Source organism: Oncorhynchus nerka, linkage group LG18 (genome assembly GCF_034236695.1).
Source record: "Oncorhynchus nerka isolate Pitt River linkage group LG18, Oner_Uvic_2.0, whole genome shotgun sequence".
Classification (NCBI taxonomy): Eukaryota; Metazoa; Chordata; class Actinopteri; order Salmoniformes; family Salmonidae; genus Oncorhynchus; species Oncorhynchus nerka.
In genome coordinates this window covers 27290290-27310776 of record NC_088413.1, presented here as the reverse complement: position 1 = coordinate 27310776, position 20487 = coordinate 27290290, and the positions used below count along the sequence as shown (strand labels likewise).

At 45.8% G+C, this 20487-nt stretch overlaps 1 protein-coding gene across 1 annotated transcript in view; it reads left to right on the top strand.

The window, feature by feature from the left end:
- LOC115124987 (lipopolysaccharide-responsive and beige-like anchor protein) overlaps positions 1-20487 on the top strand; it is a 295611-nt gene that overhangs the window by 241944 nt on the left and 33180 nt on the right. Inside the window, exons 29-31 of the mRNA XM_065003331.1 lie at positions 6480-6657; positions 8783-8848; positions 14876-15031. Of these exons, the coding sequence (XP_064859403.1) occupies positions 6480-6657; positions 8783-8848; positions 14876-15031 (400 nt within the window). The remainder of the gene's footprint in view (positions 1-6479; positions 6658-8782; positions 8849-14875; positions 15032-20487) is intronic.

Genomic DNA, 20487 nt, shown 5'->3' with positions numbered 1-20487 from the left:
TTTTGAGGGAAGATCAGCTTTAAAATGTGCCGATAGAACCCACAATCTATCAAAGTAATTGTTTGCATCATTTCTAATCCCCCTAATTTATATGTTTTATGTCTTTATATTTTTCCCCCTACCATCCCTCCCTGATTGGAGTCAATTTAACGGAAAACAGTACTTCTATTTCTATTTTCTCTCACATGACTATAGAAATAACTTTGTATATATTCCTAATTTCCTCTCTCTGCGAGTGCTGGACTTTCACACACAGCGGCCAATCCTCCATTAATTCTGATCTGAACTCCAACTAAAAGATTTACCCATCTTTTCCAGTATAATGGCATTTTATCATTTCCTTTTGCAAAACATCCCTCACTGTGATGTCTTACGAGGGTCCTGACTCAAAGCGAGCCACCGATGGACAGTACCTGAAAAGATGTTCTGTTGATTCTGTTTCCTCCCCTTCTAATGTCTTAATGAAATCAGAAGTTGACTATCCTGGCCTGGTGTACAGTATACTATTAGTAACAGTATTAACTCTTCCACTCTTACAGTGGGGTGCAGTACAGTAGGGTGCAGGAGGGTGCAGGAGGGTGCAGTACAGTAGGGTGCAGGAGGGTGCAGTAGGGTGCTGTGAGTACAGTAGGGTGCTGTGTGTACAGTAGGGTGCAGTACAGTAGGGTGCTGTGTGTACAGTAGGGTGCAGTACAGTAGGGTGCTGTGTGTACAGTAGGGTGCTGTTTGTACAGTAGGGTTCAGTACAGTAGGGTGCTGTGTGTACAGTAGGGTGCAGTGCAGTACAGTAGGGTGCAGTGCAGTAGGGTGCAGTACAGTAGGGTGCAGTACAGTAGGGTGCAGTACAATAAAGTAGGGTGCATTGCAGTACAGTAGGGTGCAGTACAGTGGGGTGCAGTACAGTGGGGTGCAGTACAGTAGGGTGCAGTATAGTAGGGTGCAGTACAGTAGGGTGCAGTACAGTGCAGTACAGTAGGGTGCAGTGCAGTACAGTAGGGTGCAGTACAGTAGGGTGCGGTGCAGTACAGTAGGGTGCAGTACAGTAGGGTGCAGTACAATACAGTAGAGTACAATACAGTAGGGTGCATTGCAGGACAGTACAGGAGGGTACAGTACAGGAGGGTACAGTACAGTAGGGTACAGTACAGTAGGGTGCAGTACAGTAGGGTGCAGTACAGTAGGGTGCAGTACAATAAAGTAGGGTGCATTGCAGTACAGTACAGTAGGGTGCAGTACAGTAGGGTGCAGTACAGTAGGGTGCAGTACAGTAGGGTGCAGTACAGTAGGGTGCAGTACAGTGCAGTACAGTAGGGTGCAGTGCAGTACAGTAGGGTGCAGTACAGTAGGGTGCAGTGCAGTACAGTAGGGTGCAGTACAGTAGGGTGCAGTACAAGACAGTAGGGTACAGTAGGGTGCATTGCAGGACAGTACAGGAGGGTACAGTACAGGAGGGTACAGTACAGGAGGGTACAGTACAGGAGGGTACAGTACAGTAGGGTACAGTACAGTAGGGTACAGTAGGGTGCAGTACAGTAGGGTGCAGTACAGTAGGGTGCGGTACAGTAGGGTGCAGTGCAGTAGGGTGCAGTGCAGTACAGTAGGGTGCAGTACAGTAGGGTGCAGTACAGTAGGGTGCAGTGCAGTACAGTAGGGTGCAGTGCAGTACAGTAGGGTGCAGTACAGTAGGGTGCAGTACAGTAGGGTGCTGTACAGTGGGGTGCAGTGCAGTACAGTGGGGTGCAGTACAGTGGGGTGCAGTACAGTGGGGTGCAGTACAGTGGGGTGCAGTACAGTAGGGTGCAGTGCAGTACAGTAGGGTGCAGTGCAGTACAGTGGGGTGCAGTACAGTGGGGTGCAGTACAGTGGGGTGCAGTACAGTACAGTGGGGTGCAGTACAGTACAGTGGGGTGCAGTACAGTACAGTGGGGTGCAGTACAGTACAGTGGGGTGCAGTACAGTACAGTGGGGTGCAGTACAGTACAGTGGGGTGCAGTACAGTACAGTAGGGTGCAGTACAGTAGAGTGCAGTACAGTAGGGCGCAGTACAGTAGGGCGCAGTGTAGTACAGTGAGGTACAGTAAGAGCTGCTGAGATGAGAAGGGAGCAGTAGAGTAACGAGGGGAGAAATGGGGAGACACTTTCCTAGACAAATAAACGCTAGGTGGTTGAGCAGGGCCTCAATTCCCTGTGGTGAGACACACGTACGTACGGAAATCCATTGGAAACCAGTACTGGAGCAGGAGGTCATATGAGTCCATCCTTTCAAGTGGTTAAAGGTGTCTTGTATGTAATTGTTTGGCCTCTCCGGTGGTGGTAGGTGGGCCTGGTGTGTTTGGACAGGTTTGACGTGTCCTAGACAGACTGATGTTCAGTGCCTTCCTCTTTCCATTCACACCAGCAGCAGATGAGGGACTTCTTTCCTTCTCTCTCTCCTTTCTTTAACTTGCACTCGCAATTTCTCTCCCTCTCTCTTTCTCTCTTCCCTTGCGCTCTCTCTCGCTCTCTCATTCCCTCTTCCTCTCTCTCCCTCTTTCTCCCTCTCTTTCTCTCTCTCTTTGACTCACCCCCATTAATCTCTTTACACCTCTCTTTGCTGTGTCCTTCTCCACCTTTGTTTTCCATCCCTCCCCCTGTCTGAGTGTAGTGTGGTGTCAGACTATGGTCCTGACATGTCCCCCTGTCTGAGTGTAGTGTCAGACTCTGGTCCTGACATGTCCCCCTGTCTGAGTGTAGTGTGGTGTCAGACTCTGGTCCTGGCATGTCTCCCTGTCTGAGTGTAGTGTGGTGTCAGACTCTGGTCCTGGCATGTCCCCCTGTCTGAGTGTAGTGTGGTGTCAGACTCTGGTCCTGACATGTCCCCGTGTCCGAGTGTAGTGTGGTGTCAGACTCTGGTCCTGACATGTCCCCCTGTCTGAGTGTAGTGTCAGACTCTGGTCCTGGCATGTCTCCCTGTCTGAGTGTAGTGTGGTGTCAGACTCTGGTCCTGGCATGTCCCCCTGTCTGAGTCTAGTGTCAGACTCTGGTCCTGACATTTTCCCCTGTCTGAGTCTAGTGTCAGACTCTGGTCCTGACATGTCCCCCTGTCTGAGTCTAGTGTCATACTCTGGTCCTGACATGTCCCCCTGTCTGAGTCTAGTGTCAGACTCTGGTCCTGACATGTCCCCCTGTCTGAGTCTAGTGTCAGACTCTGGTCCTGACATGTCCCCCTGTCTGAGTCTAGTGTCAGACTCTGGTCCTGACATGTCCCCCTGTCTGAGTCTAGTGTCAGACTCTGGTCCTGACATGTCCCCCTGTCTGAGTCTAGTGTCAGACTTTGGTCCTGACATGTCCCCCTGTCTGAGTGTAGTGTGGTGTCAGACTCTGGTCCTGACATGTCCCCCTGTCTGAGTCTAGTATGGTGTCAGACTCTGGTCCTGACATGTCCCCTGTCCCTCTGTCTGACATGTCCCCCTGTCTGAGTCTAGTGTCAGACTCTGGTCCTGACATGTCCCCCTGTCTGAGTCTAGTGTCAGACTCTGGTCCTGACATGTCCCCCTGTCTGAGTGTAGTGTGGTGTCAGACTCTGGTCCTGACATGTCCCCCTGTCTGAGTGTAGTGTGGTGTCAGACTCTGGTCCTGACATGTCCCCCTGTCTGAGTCTAGTATGGTGTCAGACTCTGGTCCTGACATGTCTCCCTGTCTGAGTCTAGTGTCAGACTCTGGTCCTGGCATGTCCCCCTGTCTGAGTCTAGTGTCAGACTCTGGTCCTGACATGTCCCCCTGTCTGAGTCTAGTGTCAGACTTTGGTCCTGACATGTCCCCCTGTCTGAGTGTAGTGTGGTGTCAGACTCTGGTCCTGACATGTCCCCCTGTCTGAGTGTAGTATGGTGTCAGACTCTGGTCCTGACATGTCCCCCTGGTCCTGATGTCTCCCTGTCTGAGTGTATGGTGTCAGACTCTGGTCCTGACATGTCTCCCCTGTCTGTAGTGTGGTGTCAGACTCTGGTCCTGACAGTAGACTCTGGTCCTGCATGTGTCAGACTCTGGTCCTGACATGTCCCCCCTGTCTGAGTGTAGTAGTGTCAGACTCTGGTCCTGACATGTCCCCTGTCTGAGTCTAGTGTCAGACTCTGGTCCTGACATGTCCCCCTGTCTGAGTCTAGTGTCAGACTCTGGTCCTGACATGTCCCCTGTCTGAGTCTAGTGTCAGACTTTGGTCCTGACATGTCCCCTGTCTGAGTCTAGTGTCAGACTTTGGTCCTGACATGTCCCCCTGTCTGAGTGTAGTATGGTGTCAGACTCTGGTCCTGACATGTCCCCCTGTCTGAGTCTAGTATGGTGTCAGACTCTGGTCCTGACATGTCTCCCTGTCTGAGTGTAGTATCGTGTCAGACTCTGGTCCTGACATGTCTCCCTGTCTGAGTGTAGTATGGTGTCAGACTCTGGTCCTGACATGTCCCCCTCTCTGAGTGTAGTATGGTGTCAGACTTTGGTCCTGGCATGTCCCCCTGTCTGAGTCTAGTGTCAGACTCTGGTCCTGACATGTCCCCCTCTCTGAGTGTAGTATGGTGTCAGACTTTGGTCCTGGCATGTCCCCTTGTCTGAGTGTAGTGTGGTGTCAGACTCTGGTCCTGTCATGTCCCCCTGTCTGAGTGTAGTGTGGTGTCAGACTCTGGTCCTGACATGTCCCCCTGTTGGTGTTCAGTAATGACGTTGTCAGAGTATTCTAGTAGCCTGTTAAAACAACAGAGATTTAGCTCAGTGTGCCTCTGACATTAAGCATGTATAGTATGTTCCCCAGCTCACTACAAGCATCTTGCAATGACTCCTCAGACTGAACAAATGGCACCCTATTTCATGTGGAGTGCACTTTTATTGATCAGAACCCTGATCAGAAGGAGTGCACTATGTAGAGGGAATAGGGTGCCATTTGGGACGCAGAATGAATAATGTGTGTGAGCCTAGCCAGTCAAAACAACTCTTATCAGTAGAAGTGAACTCACATGGTTTAAAGTGAGTGTCTTGACGAAGCTTGGCAGGAACAAATGTCAGTTCTTATATGAAGATAAATACAAAATGGGATTTTTATTTGACCGTTTATGTGGTGACTGATTGTTACCAATGATAAAAGTATCAAGTTCACTTCTGACCATTGTCATGTTAATGCAAATTTCCCGAAGAGACCTGAGCAAAGTCTGAGAATTTTGAGGAAGAATGTTGACTTTTCTCATTGTGAAAAGATAGATAAATATTGTCTGGCATGTACACTAGTCCTTATATTTAGAGGTTCAGTCCAAGTAACTGCTAGTAGACTCTTGATTCATTACAGATGGTGTAGAATGTCAGACTTGAGGAGGACTCCAGTACCCAGCAGCCCTCACTAACATGTTATTAATGGTGCCACATTTGATGAGGCATTACCATAGAGATAGATAGAGCACCATAGTTGGCTATAACCGATCACAGACGCCATAATGTAACGCAGATACAAAGATGAGTCCTCTATCTGTATGGGCATTACAGAGACTTTTAATAGTGTTAAGGGGGAGCACTGTAACACCATTAACATGGGGAGTTCCACAGAGGAGTTTTTCTCACACACACACACACTATACCAATCCTGTGGATTTTTCTCCTCTTACGTTTTGTCTATTTGTTTGTTTGTCTTCCGTTTTAATGCTGAGACTTGTTGGTTCTTCCTTAGTAATTGACACAAACTTTGTCTTTAATAAATAGTTTTCTAGTGTCTGTTTTTCTTGCCCTGACTTCTAATCGATGTTGTCATGTGAATAATGGTACTCTGTTTTTAGTACCTCAGCTTTTCTCCAGCTGGCCTCCTTCCCTTTCTGTAGCTTGGCCTCTGAGTGCTGCAACTCCATGCTAGCTTCCCAGCTAACTTTCTCTCTGTCCCTCTCCTCCCTTCCCCCCTCTCTCTTTCACTCTCTCTTTCACTCTCTCTTTCACTCTCTCTCTCTCTCTCTCTCTCTCTCTCTCTCTCTCTCTCTCTCCTCTCTCTCCCTCTCTCTGTCCCTCTCCTCCCTTCCCCCTCTCTCTTTCACTCTCTCTTTCACTCTCACTCTCTCTCCCTCTCCCTCTCTCTCTCTCTCTCTCTCCCCCTCTCTCTGTCCCTCTCCTCCCTTCCCCCTCTCTCTTTCACTCTCTCTTTCACTCTCTCTCTCTCTCTCTCTCTCTCTCTCTGTCCCTCTCCTCCCTTCCCCCCTCTCTCTTTCACTCTCTCTTTCACTCTCTCTTTCACTCTCTCTTTCACTCTCTCTTTCACTCTCTTTCACTCTCTCTCTCTCCCTCTCCCTCTCCCTCTCTCTCTCTCTCTCTCTCTCTCTCGTCTGCGTGCTGCTGCTCCTGCTGTTCCCTCTTCTCCTCCGCTGCTCCATCCCTCGCTCTCTCCTGCTCTTTGTCTGTGGATCTATCCATCCTCCTCTCCCTCCTTCCGTCCATCCGTCCGTTGATCTGTCCATCACCACCAGTATGTCCTCCTGCAGAGCCCGTTGATGTTCACGGAGCAGATGCAGCAGGATGTCATCATGGTGCTGAAGTTCCCCAGCAACTCTCCCGTGGCCCACGTGGCCGCCAACACCCAGCCGGGCCTCGCCACGCCCGCCATCATCACCGTCACCGCCAACCGCCTCTTCGCCGTCAACAAGTGGCACGGCCTGGCCGGTAAGAGGGGGATTGTAGGAAGTGGTTGCTAAAGTAGGATTATCTTGTAGAGATCAGCAGGATAAAAAAAAATGTAACCTTTATTTAACTAGGTAAGTCAGTTAACTTCTTGCGTCGAGCCAACCCGGATCCGGGATCATGACTACAGCCTCAAGCCCATTACCATAACGCAACGTTAACTATTCATGAAAATCGCAAATGAAATGAAATCAATATGCTAGCTCTCATGCTTAGCCTTTTGTTAACAACACTGTCATCTCAGATTTTAAAAAATATGCTTCTCTACCATAGCAAAACTAGCATTTAGCATTAGCATTTAGCGTTAGCATCACCAGGCAACATTTTCACAAAAACATTCAATATATCATTTACCTTTGAAGAACTTCGGATGTTTTCAATGAGGAGACTCTCAGTTAGATAGCAAATGTTCAGTTTTCCTGAAAGATTATTTGTGCAGGAGAAATCGGTCCGTTTTTTGCGTCATGTTTGGCTACCAAAAAAACCTGAAAATTCAGTTATAAAAACGCCGAACTTTTTCCAAAATAACTCCATAATATCGACTGAAACATGGCAAACGTTGTTTAGAATCAATCCTCAAGGTGTTTTTCTACATATCTCTTCAATGATGTATCGTTCCTGGAAGTGTGCTTCTCCCTCTGTTATCGCATGGTAAAATGAGTGCCACTGAGAATTGCGCACCAATTTAGACAAAGGACACCGGGCGGACACCTGGCAAATGTAGTCTCTTATGTCCAATCTTCCAATGATATGCCTACAAATACGTCACAATGCTGCAGACATCTTGGACGAACGGCAGAGAGCATAAGCTCGTTCACGGCACATTCACAGCCATATAAGGAGACGATAGTAAAACAGAGCTTCAAAAATTCAGCTCATTTCCTGTTTGAGGTTTCATCTTTGTTTCGCCTGTAGCATCAGTTCTGGGGCACTCACAGATAATATCTTTGCAGTTTTGAAAACGTCAGAGTGTTTTCTTTCCAAAGCTGCCAATTATATGCATAGTCGAGCATCTTTTCGTGACAAAATATTGCGCTTAAAACGGGCACGTTTTTTTATCCAATAATGACATAGCGCCCCCATAGGTTGAAGAGGTTAAGAACAAATTCTTGTTTTACAATGGCGGTCTACCCCGGCCAAACCCTCCCCTAACTCGGATGACGCTGGGCCAATTGTGCGCCGCCCTAAGGCTTGAAATGTACATTTAACCAATTAAATTAATTGAAATTCAACTCATATGTAGGATATGAGATATCAAGGATGTACATTTTGTGATCATAAGTCTGATTTCATGTAGCACGTCAAAGACCGGTACACAGAGTAGAGAGTTTTGGAGCACACAGTTGAGGACTACACGTTTATCAACACACAGTATCGTATCCAAAGGCCTTCAGTCAGTATTTCTCTGTGTATCTCAACGAGAGCAGCGAATAGGCTTGTCTCTCGTCTTCCCAGGACAGGACGTTGATTTCTGAGACAGTTGAGCGGTCCTCCTAAAAGGCAGGATCAAATGTGACACGTGCACTCTGCCAGCGTTAGGTTTCCCTTCCTCTTCGATGCATCAAGACCTCACTCCTCATGGTTTATTTATTAAACATCAACCCTGCTGTGGAATAACAGGGAAGGGGATATGGGATGAAGTCTGACGTTATGAAACTCAAAGACAATAAAGATTTGTAGATCTCCTTTTGTTTTGATGAGTGGATTTCATGTGATATTGTTTGTGGTTAGATCTTGAATTGTGATATTAGTGTTATTTTAACTTGTTTGTGGTACAAATCTGTATTATTAGAGGATGTTCAGATGTAAGGATTCACGATATTCTCTTATGAACTTGTTTATGCATTACTATGTATTATCAGAGTCTATTTGGAGCCACAGAAAACGGTTTTACAGCTAAATGTAACTCTTGTGAGAGCGCTCTGGGGGACAATAGGCTCTGAGTGTGGCAAATTACATTTTAGCATTGCCCATATGGAACAGAAGCCAAAGTACTCCACAGGGCCAAATCACTGATATTAAACCCATCCTTCTTTCTGCATCCCACTCATTCCTTCCTCCCACACCTCTCTTTTCGTCCCTCTCTCTCTCTGTCTTTCTGTCGCAGGTCATCAAGGCTCTTCTGTGCAGGACCAGCAGTACCAACTGCCCGTGGAAATAGACCCCCTGATAGGTATGCCACTTGTGTTTGTATGTCGGTGTGTGTGCTCAAACGTGTGTGTGTGTGTGTGTGTCTCTCTGTCTCTGTGTGTGTGTGTGTCTCTCTGTCTCTGTGTGTGTGTGTGTCTCTGGGATTCATTGTGATGGCAGTGTCCCTGGCCAGTAGTTTGCTGTTGTTTCCCAGCTCCTGCCCGCCAACAGCCCCCCCCCCCCTGTGCTCTCACCCCCTGAAATAAATCCTCCACTCTGCTCTCTCCTCTGCTAAACCATTTGCATGCAAATTGGAATGCAATGAGCTGTGGCTGGACTGGTATTTCATCATCAACCTCTCCCCCTCTCCTCTATCCATCTCTCCATCTCTCTTTTCTCTCTCTCACAGTTTTTCTTACTCTCTCTCTCTGGTTTAATTTGAGCGGGGGAAAGGATCTGTGTCAGTATAAATGAATATGAATGCGGTAATAATGTGTGATTGAGAATGCGCGGCGGGCGGATGTCAGGACAATATGGGCGCCTCTCATCACTCACGACTTGTTGATGAGGAGGCGAGCAGAGGAGCGGAGCTTTAGTGATGTATAGGATACACTGTCTGGGAGAGAGTGGTCAGAGACAGAGCTCTAGTGATGTATAGGATACACTGTCTGGGAGAGAGTGGTCAGAGACAGAGCTCTAGTGATGTATAGGATACACTGTCTGGGAGAGAGTGGTCAGAGACAGAGCTCTAGTGATGTATAGGATACACTGTCTGGGAGAGAGTGGTCAGAGACAGAGCTCTAGTGATGTATAGGATACACTGTCTGGGAGAGAGTGGTCAGAGACAGAGCTCTAGTGATGTATAGGATATACTGTCTGGGAGAGAGTGGTTAGAGACAGAGCTCTAGTGATGTATAGGATACACTGTCTGGGAGAGAGTGGTCAGAGACAGCTCTAGTGATGTATAGGATACACTGTCTGGGAGAGAGTGGTCAGAGACAGAGCTCTAGTGATGTGTAGGATACACTGTCTGGGAGAGAGTGGTCAGAGACAGAGCTCTAGTGATGTATAGGATACACTGTCTGGGAGAGAGTGGTTAGAGACAGAGCTCTAGTGATGTATAGGATACACTGTCTGGGAGAGAGTGGTCAGAGACAGAGCTCTAGTGATGTATAGGATACACTGTCTGGGAGAGAGTGGTCAGAGACAGAGCTCTAGTGATGTATAGGATACACTGTCTGGGAGAGAGTGGTCAGAGACAGCTCTAGTGATGTATAGGATACACTGTCTGGGAGAGAGTGGTCAGAGACAGAGCTCTAGTGATGTATAGGATACACTGTCTGGGAGAGAGTGGTCAGAGACAGAGCTCTAGTGATGTATAGGATACACTGTCTGGGAGAGAGTGGTCAGAGACAGAGCTCTAGTGATGTATAGGATACACTGTCTGGGAGAGAGTGGTCAGAGACAGAGCTCTAGTGATGTATAGGATACACTGTCTGGGAGAGAGTGGTCAGAGACAGAGCTCTAGTGATGTATAGGATACACTGTCTGGGAGAGAGTGGTCAGAGACAGAGCTCTAGTGATGTATAGGATACACTGTCTGGGAGAGAGTGGTCAGAGACAGAGCTCTAGTGATGTATAGGATACACTGTCTGGGAGAGAGTGGTCAGAGACAGAGCTCTAGTGATGTATAGGATACACTGTCTGGGAGAGAGTGGTTAGAGACAGAGCTCTAGTGATGTATAGGATACACTGTCTGGGAGAGAGTGGTCAGAGACAGAGCTCTAGTGATGTATAGGATACACTGTCTGGGAGAGAGTGGTCAGAGAGACAGAGCTCTAGTGATGTATAGGATACACTGTCTGGGAGAGAGTGGTCAGAGACAGAGCTCTAGTGATGTATAGGATACACTGTCTGGGAGAGAGTGGTTAGAGACAGAGCTCTAGTGATGTATAGGATACACTGTCTGGGAGAGAGTGGTCAGAGACAGAGCTCTAGTGATGTATAGGATACACTGTCTGGGAGAGAGTGGTCAGAGACAGCTCTAGTGATGTATAGGATACACTGTCTGGGAGAGAGTGGTCAGAGACAGAGCTCTAGTGATGTGTAGGATACACTGTCTGGGAGAGAGTGGTCAGAGACAGAGCTCTAGTGATGTGTAGGATACATTGTCTGGGAGAGAGTGGTTAGAGACAGAGCTCTAGTGATGTATAGGATACACTGTCTGGGAGAGAGTGGTCAGAGACAGAGCTCTAGTGATGTATAGGATACACTGTCTGGGAGAGAGTGGTCAGAGACAGAGCTCTAGTGATGTATAGGATACACTGTCTGGGAGAGAGTGGTCAGAGACAGAGCTCTAGTGATGTATAGGATACACTGTCTGGGAGAGAGTGGTCAGAGACAGAGCTCTAGTGATGTATAGGATACACTGTCTGGGAGAGAGTGGTCAGAGACAGAGCTCTAGTGATGTATAGGATACACTGTCTGGGAGAGAGTGGTCAGAGACAGAGCTCTAGTGATGTATAGGATACACTGTCTGGGAGAGAGTGGTCAGAGACAGAGCTCTAGTGATGTATAGGATACATTGTCTGGGAGAGAGTGGTCAGAGAAGGGCTCTTTTGCTCTCTCCTTTATTGTTCTCTCTCTCCTCTTGTTTTCTCTCATTCTTCCTCTCTCTGTTGCTCTCTGGTTGCTCTCTTGACCTCGCAAATGTTCTCTCCTTTTCTTCACTCTCTGTCTCGTTCTCTCTCCTTTTCTTCACTCTCTGTCTCGTTCTCTCTCTCGTCCAAACATACGTTTCCTCTAACGGTTGTCCAGTTAAAATGTCATTCCCAGCAGCTCGTCTCCATCCAGATCCATTTCTCCCCTTTTATGACCCTCTTTTTATATACTGTGTGTGTGTCATATCAAATCTAATTTGATTTGCTTTGTAAACAACAGGTCTAGACTAACAGTGATATTCTTACTTACGTGTCATTCCCAACAATGCAGAGATAAATAAAATAGAGAAATAATAGAAAAATAAAACCCGTAATAATAAATACACAATGAGTAACAATATCTTGGCTCTATACACGGGGTACCAGTACCAGTCGATGTGTAAGGGTACGAGGTAATTGAGGTAGCTACGTACTAGAGGTCGACCGATTATGATTTTTCAACGCCGATACCGATTATTGGAGGACCAAAAAAGGCAGATACCAATTAATCGGACAATCTTTTTTTATTTATTTGTAATAATAACAACAATACTGAATGAACACTTATTTTAACTTAATATAATACATCAATATAAATCCATTTATCCTCAAATAAATAATGAAACATGTTCAATTTGGTTTAAATGATGCAAAAACAAAGTGTTGGAGAAGAAAGTTAAAGTGCAATATGTGCCATGTAAAAAAGCTAACGTTTAAGTTCCTTGCTCAGAACATGAGAACATATGAAAGCTGGTGGTTCCTTTTAACAGGAGTCTTCAATATTCCAAGGTAAGAGGTTTTAGGTTGTAGTTCATATATTATTTATAGGACTATTTCTCTCTATACCATTTATATTCCATTTACCTTTGACTATTGGATGTTCTTATAGGCACTTTAGTATTGCCAGTGTAACAGTATAGCTCCCGTCCCTCTCCTCGCTCCTACCTGGGCTCGGACCAGGAACACATCGACAACAGCCACCCTCGAAGCAGCGTTACCCATGCAGAGCAAGGGGAACAACTACTTCAAGTCTCAGAGCGAGTGACGTTTGAAATGCTATTAGCGCGCACCCCGCTAACTAGCTAGCCATTTCATATCGGTTACACCAGCCTAATCTCGGGAGTTGATAGGCTTGAAGTCATAAACAGCTCAATGCTGTGAAGAGCTGCTGGCAAACGCACGAAAGTGCTGTTTGAATCAATTCTTACGAGCCTGCTGCTACCTACCATCGTTCAGTCAGACTGCTCTATCAAATATCAAATCATAGATTTAATTACAACATAATAACACAGAAATACGAGCTTTAGGTCATTAATATGGTCGAATCCGGAAACTGTCATTTCGAAAACAAAACGTTTATTATTATCGCATATACCCTGACTCTGCGTGCAATGAACGCAAGAGAAGGGACAGTTTCACCTGGTTAATATTGCCTGCTAACCTGGATTTCTTTTAGCTAAATATGAAGTTTAAAAAAATATATACTTCTGTGTATTGATTTTAAGAAAGGCATTGATGTTTATGGTTAGGTTCACGCTGGAGCAACAGTAGTCCTTTTCCGCGAATGCGCACCGCATCGATTATATGCAACGCAGGACACGCTAGATAAACTAGTAATATCATCAGCCATGTGTAGTTAACTAGTGATTATGATTGATTAATTGATTGATTGTTTTTTATAAGATATGTTTAATGCTAGCTAGCAACTTACCTTGGCCTACTGCATTCGCGTAACAGGCAGTCTCCTTGTGGAGTGCAACAAGAGGCAGGTGGTTAGAGCGTTGGACTAGTTAACTGTAAGGTTGCAAGATTGAATCCCCGAGCTAACAAGGTAAAAATCTGTCGTTCTGCCCCTGAAAATAAGAATGTGTTCTTAACTCACTTGCCTAGTTAAATAAAGGTGTAAAAAACAAAAAATGGCCAAATCGGTGTCCAAAAATCCCGATTTCCGCTCAGCTCTGTTTTGTCATTTTTCAGCACCAGCCCACACGCTCCACATCACATGTATCATGCGTGTGGTGAGGGGATATTTTCTTAACGTGTCACTTATGTATTTATACTTCTCACATTCCACAAGAGCTTCAGTTTAAACACAGTAAATTGTATTTGGCTGGCGGGGCGGCCGTGGCGGGGGGAAATGTTGATAATTGGTTGAAGTATTCGTCAGACATGGCGTGCTGGTCTCTGTCAGGGATGCCTGGGCTGGACCCTCACCTGTTCATCTTGAGTTAGAGCAGAAGAGAGAGAAAGAGAGCCTGAGAGAAAGGGAGGATTAAGTTACAGAAGTCTAGAACCTAATGTGCCTGTTTGTTCCCTGGACACAGATTAAGTCTAGTCCAGGACAAAAAAATATTTTTAATGGATAATTATGATAATGATTTAGGATTCAACATAATCTTTGTCCTGGAAACTGGCGCAGCATATCTTAATATCTTAATATCTACCCACTACAAAGCACTTCATGAGAGATGGCTACGTCTGCAAGGCCAAGGAAATGCATCAGTCCAAAACAGACATGGCTCTGCCTTTGTTTTAGTCTGTTATTTCTTTTGTCTTCTCTCTCTCACTGTCTCTCTCACTGTCTCTCTCACTGTCTCTCTCACTGTCTCACTCACTCACTCACTCACTCACTCACTCACTCACTCACTCACTCACTCACTCACTCACTCACTCACTCACTCACTCACTCACTCACTCACTCACTCACTCACTCACTCACAAACCTCCAACTCCGCGATAAGGGGCCAAAGTGGATTTAATTTATGTTGTCCTGACTATGTGTGGCTCCTCTCCTCTTCTTAGCTATTGGAAGTCTCTTCTCCTTCTGGGGAGAGAGAGAATATGCACGCTCATCGTTACTCAAACTCTTAGGCCCAGTGGAAAATGTGAAACCCTTGTAAACGCCACGTCCTAGATGTTTTATGTATTCCCTCACAAATCAAAATGGTGGTGCTGCTGCCGTGGCGACGAACGTGCGTAAACGCCATGCGTGACAAATGTCGTAGTTGGTAGCTCCAGTAATGGTCTGATGTCTTTGTGAAAATGATTAACGCGGTGATATTGTAAAGGAAAACAATCAGATTTTATACAATACGGTTTTCCTCAGACTTACATGCTTTACTTAATGAATTACTGTGCAACATCTCAGTATGTATTTCTCTCCCTCTTCCTCACCTCCCCCTGTCCCCTCCTCCCTACCCCTCTCTCCCGCCCCATCTCTCTCCCTCCCTATCCCCCTCCCTCTCTCCCTACCCCTCTATCCCTCTCCCCATCTCTCTCCCCCCTCCCTCTCCCTTCCTCCCTCCCTCTCTCCCTCCTTCTCCTCCCCCCTCATCCTTCCACCTCCCTCCTCCTCTCCTTCTCCTCTCCAGCCAGTAATGTGGGGACCCACCGTCGTCAGATCACAGACCTGTTGGACCAGAGCATTCACATCCACTCTCAGTGTTTCATCATCACCGCAGACAACCGCTTCATCCTGCTCTGTGGCTTCTGGGACAAGAGCTTCCGCGTCTATTCCACTGACTCAGGTACAGCCTTTACAAATTTGCTCTACAGAGTTCTATATAGGCAACTGACCAAGGTACAACCTTTATTGTAGAGTGACTTCAGAGTCCTATTCACTCCACTGCCCTTATGCATCTGTTCATTAAGACTTCGATATAGTCATCTGACCCAGGCACAGTCTTTATACTTATTTCCCCTACAGATTCTTATTATCTTCTCTGACTCAAAGTACAGCCCTTACAACATAGATCCATATGAGGACTGTGTATATATCACTGACTCCGAATCAGTACTTATTCTAGAATCTAGAGCAACTTCAGTCTCATTATTCACTCCCCTTCACCCCATCAGAGCCCCGTGTTCTCAACTGATTCAGCCTTTACTACACAGCTCCATCTGAGCCCTGTGTGTTTCTCTGACTCAGGAACAGCCTTTTTGTATTTTGCTCTACCCCAAATCAAATGTATTTATAAAGCCCTTTTTACATCAGCAGATGTCACAAAGTGCTTATACAGAAATCCAGCCTAAAACTCCAAAAAGCAAGCAATGCAGATGTATCAATACACCCCTTCTGAGTGCTCTGTAGTCAACTGACCCAGGTACAGCCTTTCAAATATAGTTCCATCAGAGGCCTGTATTCTCCCCTGACCCGATTACAGCCCTTATTCTAGAGCGTCATTCAGTGTCCTATTAACTTCACCATTCATTTCACAGCCCCTAATCATCGGCCCTTCCACAAGACACCTAATCCATCAGGTACAGCCTTTATAGTAGGTGTAGGTATAGCCGCATTAGATCCCTGTTTACTGTACTGACCCAGGTACAGCCTTTATAGTAGATGTAGGTATAGCCCCATTAGATCCCTGTTTACTGTACTGACCCAGGTACATCCTTTATAGTAGGTGTAGGTATAGCCCCATTAGAGCCCTGTTTACTGTACTGACCCAGGTACATCCTTTATAGTAGGTGTAGGTATAGCCACATTAGAGCCCTGTTTACTGTACTGACCCAGGTACAGCCTTTATAGTAGGTGTAGGTATAGCCCCATTAGAGCCCTGTTTACTGTACTGATCCAGGTACATCCTTTATAGTAGGTGTAGGTATAGCCCCATTAGAGCCCTGTTTACTGTACTGACCCAGGTACAGCCTTTATAGTAGGTGTAGGTATAGCCCCATTAGAGCGCTGTTTACTGTACTGACCCAGGTACAGCCTTTATAGTAGGTGTAGGTATAGCCCCATTAGAGCCCTGTTTACTGTACTGACCCAGGTACAGCCTTTATAGTAGGTGTAGGTATAGCCCCATTAGAGCCCTGTTTACTGTACTGACCCAGGTACAGCCTTTATAGTAGGTGTAGGTATAGCCCCATTAGAGCCCTGTTTACTGTACTGACCCAGATACAGCCTTTATAGTAAGTGTAGGTCTCTATATATCCCGGTTCCGTCTCTATATATCCCGGTTCCGTCTCTATATATCCCGGCTCCGTCTCTATATATCCCGGCTCCGTCTCTCTATATCTCGGCTCCGTCTCTCTATATCTCGGCTCTGTCTCTCTATATCTCGGCTCCGTCTCTATATATCCCGGCTCCGTCTCTCTATATCCCGGCTCCGTCTCTCTATATCCCGGCTCCGTCTCTATATATCCCGGCTCCGTCTCTCTATATCCCGGTTCCGTCTCTATATATCCCGGCTCCGTCTCTCTATATCCCGGCTCCGTCTCTCTATATCTCGGCTCCGTCTCTCTATATCTCGGCTCCGTCTCTATATATCCCGCTCCGTCTCTATATATCCCGGCTCCGTCTCTATATATATCCCGTCTCTATATATCCCGGCTCCGTCTCTATATATCCCGGCCCGTCTCTATATATCCCGGCTCATTCTCTGTATATCCCGGCTCCGTCTCTATATATTCTGTATATCCCGGCTCCGTCTCTATATATTCCTGTATATCCCGGCTCCGTCTCTATATATTCCCGGCTCGTCTCTCTATATATTCTGTATATCCCGGCTCCGTCTCTATTCTGTATATCCCGGCTCCGTCTCTATATATTCTGTATATCCCGGCTCCGTCTCTATATTTTCTGTATATCCCGGCTCCGTCTCTATATATTCTGTATATCCCGGCTCCGTCTCTATATATTCTGTATATCCCAGCTCCGTCTCTATATATTCTATATATCCCGGCTCAGTCTCTATATATCCCGGCTCCGTCTCTATATATTCTGTATATCCCGGCTCCGTCTCTATATATTCTGTATATCCCGGCTCCGTCTCTATATATTCTGTATATCCCGGCTCCGTCTCTATATATTCTGTATATCCCGGCTCCGTCTCTATATATTCTGTATATCCCGGCTCCGTCTCTATATATTCTGTATATCCCAGCTCCGTCTCTATATATCCCAGCTCCGTCTCTATATATTCTGTATATCCCAGCTCCGTCTCTGTATATCCCAGCTCCGTCTCTATATATTCTGTATATCCCGGCTCCGTCTCTATATATTCTGTATATCCCGGCTCCGTCTCTATATATTCTGTATATCCCGGCTCCGTCTCTATATATTCTGTATATCCAGCTCCGTCTCTATATATTCTGTATATCCCGGCTCCGTCTCTATATATTCTGTATATCCCAGCTCCGTCTCTATATATTCTGTATATCCCAGCTCCGTCTCTATATATTCTGTATATCCCAGCTCCGTCTCTATATATTCTGTATATCCCAGCTCCGTCTCTATATATTCTGTATATCCCAGCTCCGTCTCTATATATTCTGTATATCCCTGCTCCGTCTCTATATATTCTGTATATCCCAGCTCCGTCTCTATATATTCTGTATATCCCAGCTCCGTCTCTATATATTCTGTATATCCCGGCTCCGTCTCTATATATTCTGTATATCCCGGCTCCGTCTCTATATATTCTGTATATCCCGGCTCCGTCTCTATATATTCTGTATATCCCGGCTCCGTCTCTATATATTCTGTATATCCCGGCCCCGTCTCTATATATTCTGTATATCCCGGCTCCGTCTCTATATATTCTGTATATCCCAGCTCCGTCTCTATATACTCTGTATATCCCGGCTCAGTCTCTATATATTCTATATATCCCGGCTCAGTCTCTATATATCCCGGCTCCGTCTCTATATATTCTGTATATCCCGGCTCCGTCTCTATATATTCTGTATATCCCGGCTCCGTCTCTATATATTCTGTATATCCCGGCTCCGTCTCTATATATTCTGTATATCCCGGCTCCGTCTCTATATATCCCAGCTCCGTCTCTATATATCCCGGCTCCGTCTCTATATATTCTGTATATCCCAGCTCCGTCTCTATATATTCTGTATATCCCGGCTCCGTCTCTATATATTCTGTATATCCCGGCTCCGTCTCTGTATATTCTGTATATCCCGGCTCCGTCTCTATATATTCTGTATATCCCAGCTCCGTCTCTATATATCCCAGCTCCGTCTCTATATATTCTGTATATCCCAGCTCCGTCTCTATATATTCTGTATATCCCAGCTCCGTCTCTATATATTCTGTATATCCCAGCTCCGTCTCTATATATCCCAGCTCCGTCTCTATATATTCTGTATATCCCGGCTCCGTCTCTATATATTCTATATATCCCAGCTCCGTCTCTATATATTCTATATATCCCAGCTCCGTCTCTATATATTCTGTATATCCCAGCTCCGTCTCTATATATCTGTATATCCCGTCTCTATATATTCTGTATATCCCAGCTCCGTCTCTATATATCCAGCTCCGTCTCTATATATTCTGTATATCCCAGCTCCGTCTCTATATATTCTGTATATCCCGGCTCCGTCTCTATATATTCTGTATATCCCAGCTCCGTCTCTATATATCCCAGCTCCGTCTCTATATATTCTGTATATCCCAGCTCCGTCTCTGTATATCCCAGCTCCGTCTCTATATATTCTGTATATCCCGGCTCCGTCTCTATATATTCTGTATATCCCGGCTCCGTCTCTATATATTCTGTATATCCCGGCTCCGTCTCTATATATTCTGTATATCCCGGCTCCGTCTCTATATATTCTGTATATCCCGGCTCCGTCTCTATATATTCTGTATATCCCAGCTCCGTCTCTATATATTCTGTATATCCCGGCTCCGTCTCTATATATTCTGTATATCCCGGCTCCGTCTCTATATATCCCGGCTCCGTCTCTATATATTCTGTATATCCCAGCTCCGTCTCTATATATTCTGTATATCCCAGCTCCGTCTCTATATATTCTGTATATCCCAGCTCCGTCTCTATATATTCTGTATATCCCAGCTCCGTCTCTATATATTCTGTATATCCCAGCTCCGTCTCTATATATTCTGTATATCCCGGCTCCGTCTCTATATATTCTGTATATCCCGGCTCCGTCTCTATATATTCTGTATATCCCGGCTCCGTCTCTATATATTCTGTATATCCCGGCTCCGTCTCTATATATTCTGTATATCCCGGCTCCGTCTCTATATATTCTGTATATCCCGGCTCCGTCTCTATATATTCTGTATATCCCGGCTCCGTCTCTATATATTCTGTATATCCCAGCTCCGTCTCTATATACTCTGTATATCCCGGCTCTATATCTCTATATCCCGGCTATTCTATATATCCCGGCTCCGTCTCTATATATTCTGTATATCCCGGCTCCGTCTCTATATATTCTGTATATCCCGGCTCCGTCTCTATATATTCTGTATATCCCGGCTCCGTCTCTATATATTCTGTATATCCCGGCTCCGTCTCTATATATCCCAGCTCCGTCTCTATATATCCCGGCTCCGTCTCTATATATTCTGTATATCCCAGCTCCGTCTCTATATATTCTGTATATCCCGGCTCCGTCTCTATATATTCTGTATATCCCGGCTCCGTCTCTGTATATTCTGTATATCCCGGCTCCGTCTCTATATATTCTGTATATCCCAGCTCCGTCTCTATATATCCCAGCTCCGTCTCTATATATTCTGTATATCCCAGCTCCGTCTCTATATATTCTGTATATCCCAGCTCCGTCTCTATATATTCTGTATATCCCAGCTCCGTCTCTATATATCCCAGCTCCGTCTCTATATATTCTGTATATCCCGGCTCCGTCTCTATATATTCTATATATCCCAGCTCCGTCTCTATATATTCTATATATCCCAGCTCCGTCTCTATATATTCTGTATATCCCAGCTCCGTCTCTATATATCCCGGCTCCGTCTCTATATATTCTGTATATCCCGGCTCCGTCTCTGTATATCCCGGCTCCGTCTCTATATATTCTGTATATCCCGGCTCCGTCTCTATATATTCTGTATATCCCGGCTCCGTCTCTATATATTCTGTATATCCCAGCTCCGTCTCTATATATTCTGTATATCCAAGCTCCGTCTCTATATATTCTGTATATCCCAGCTCCGTCTCTATATATTCTGTATATCCCAGCTCCGTCT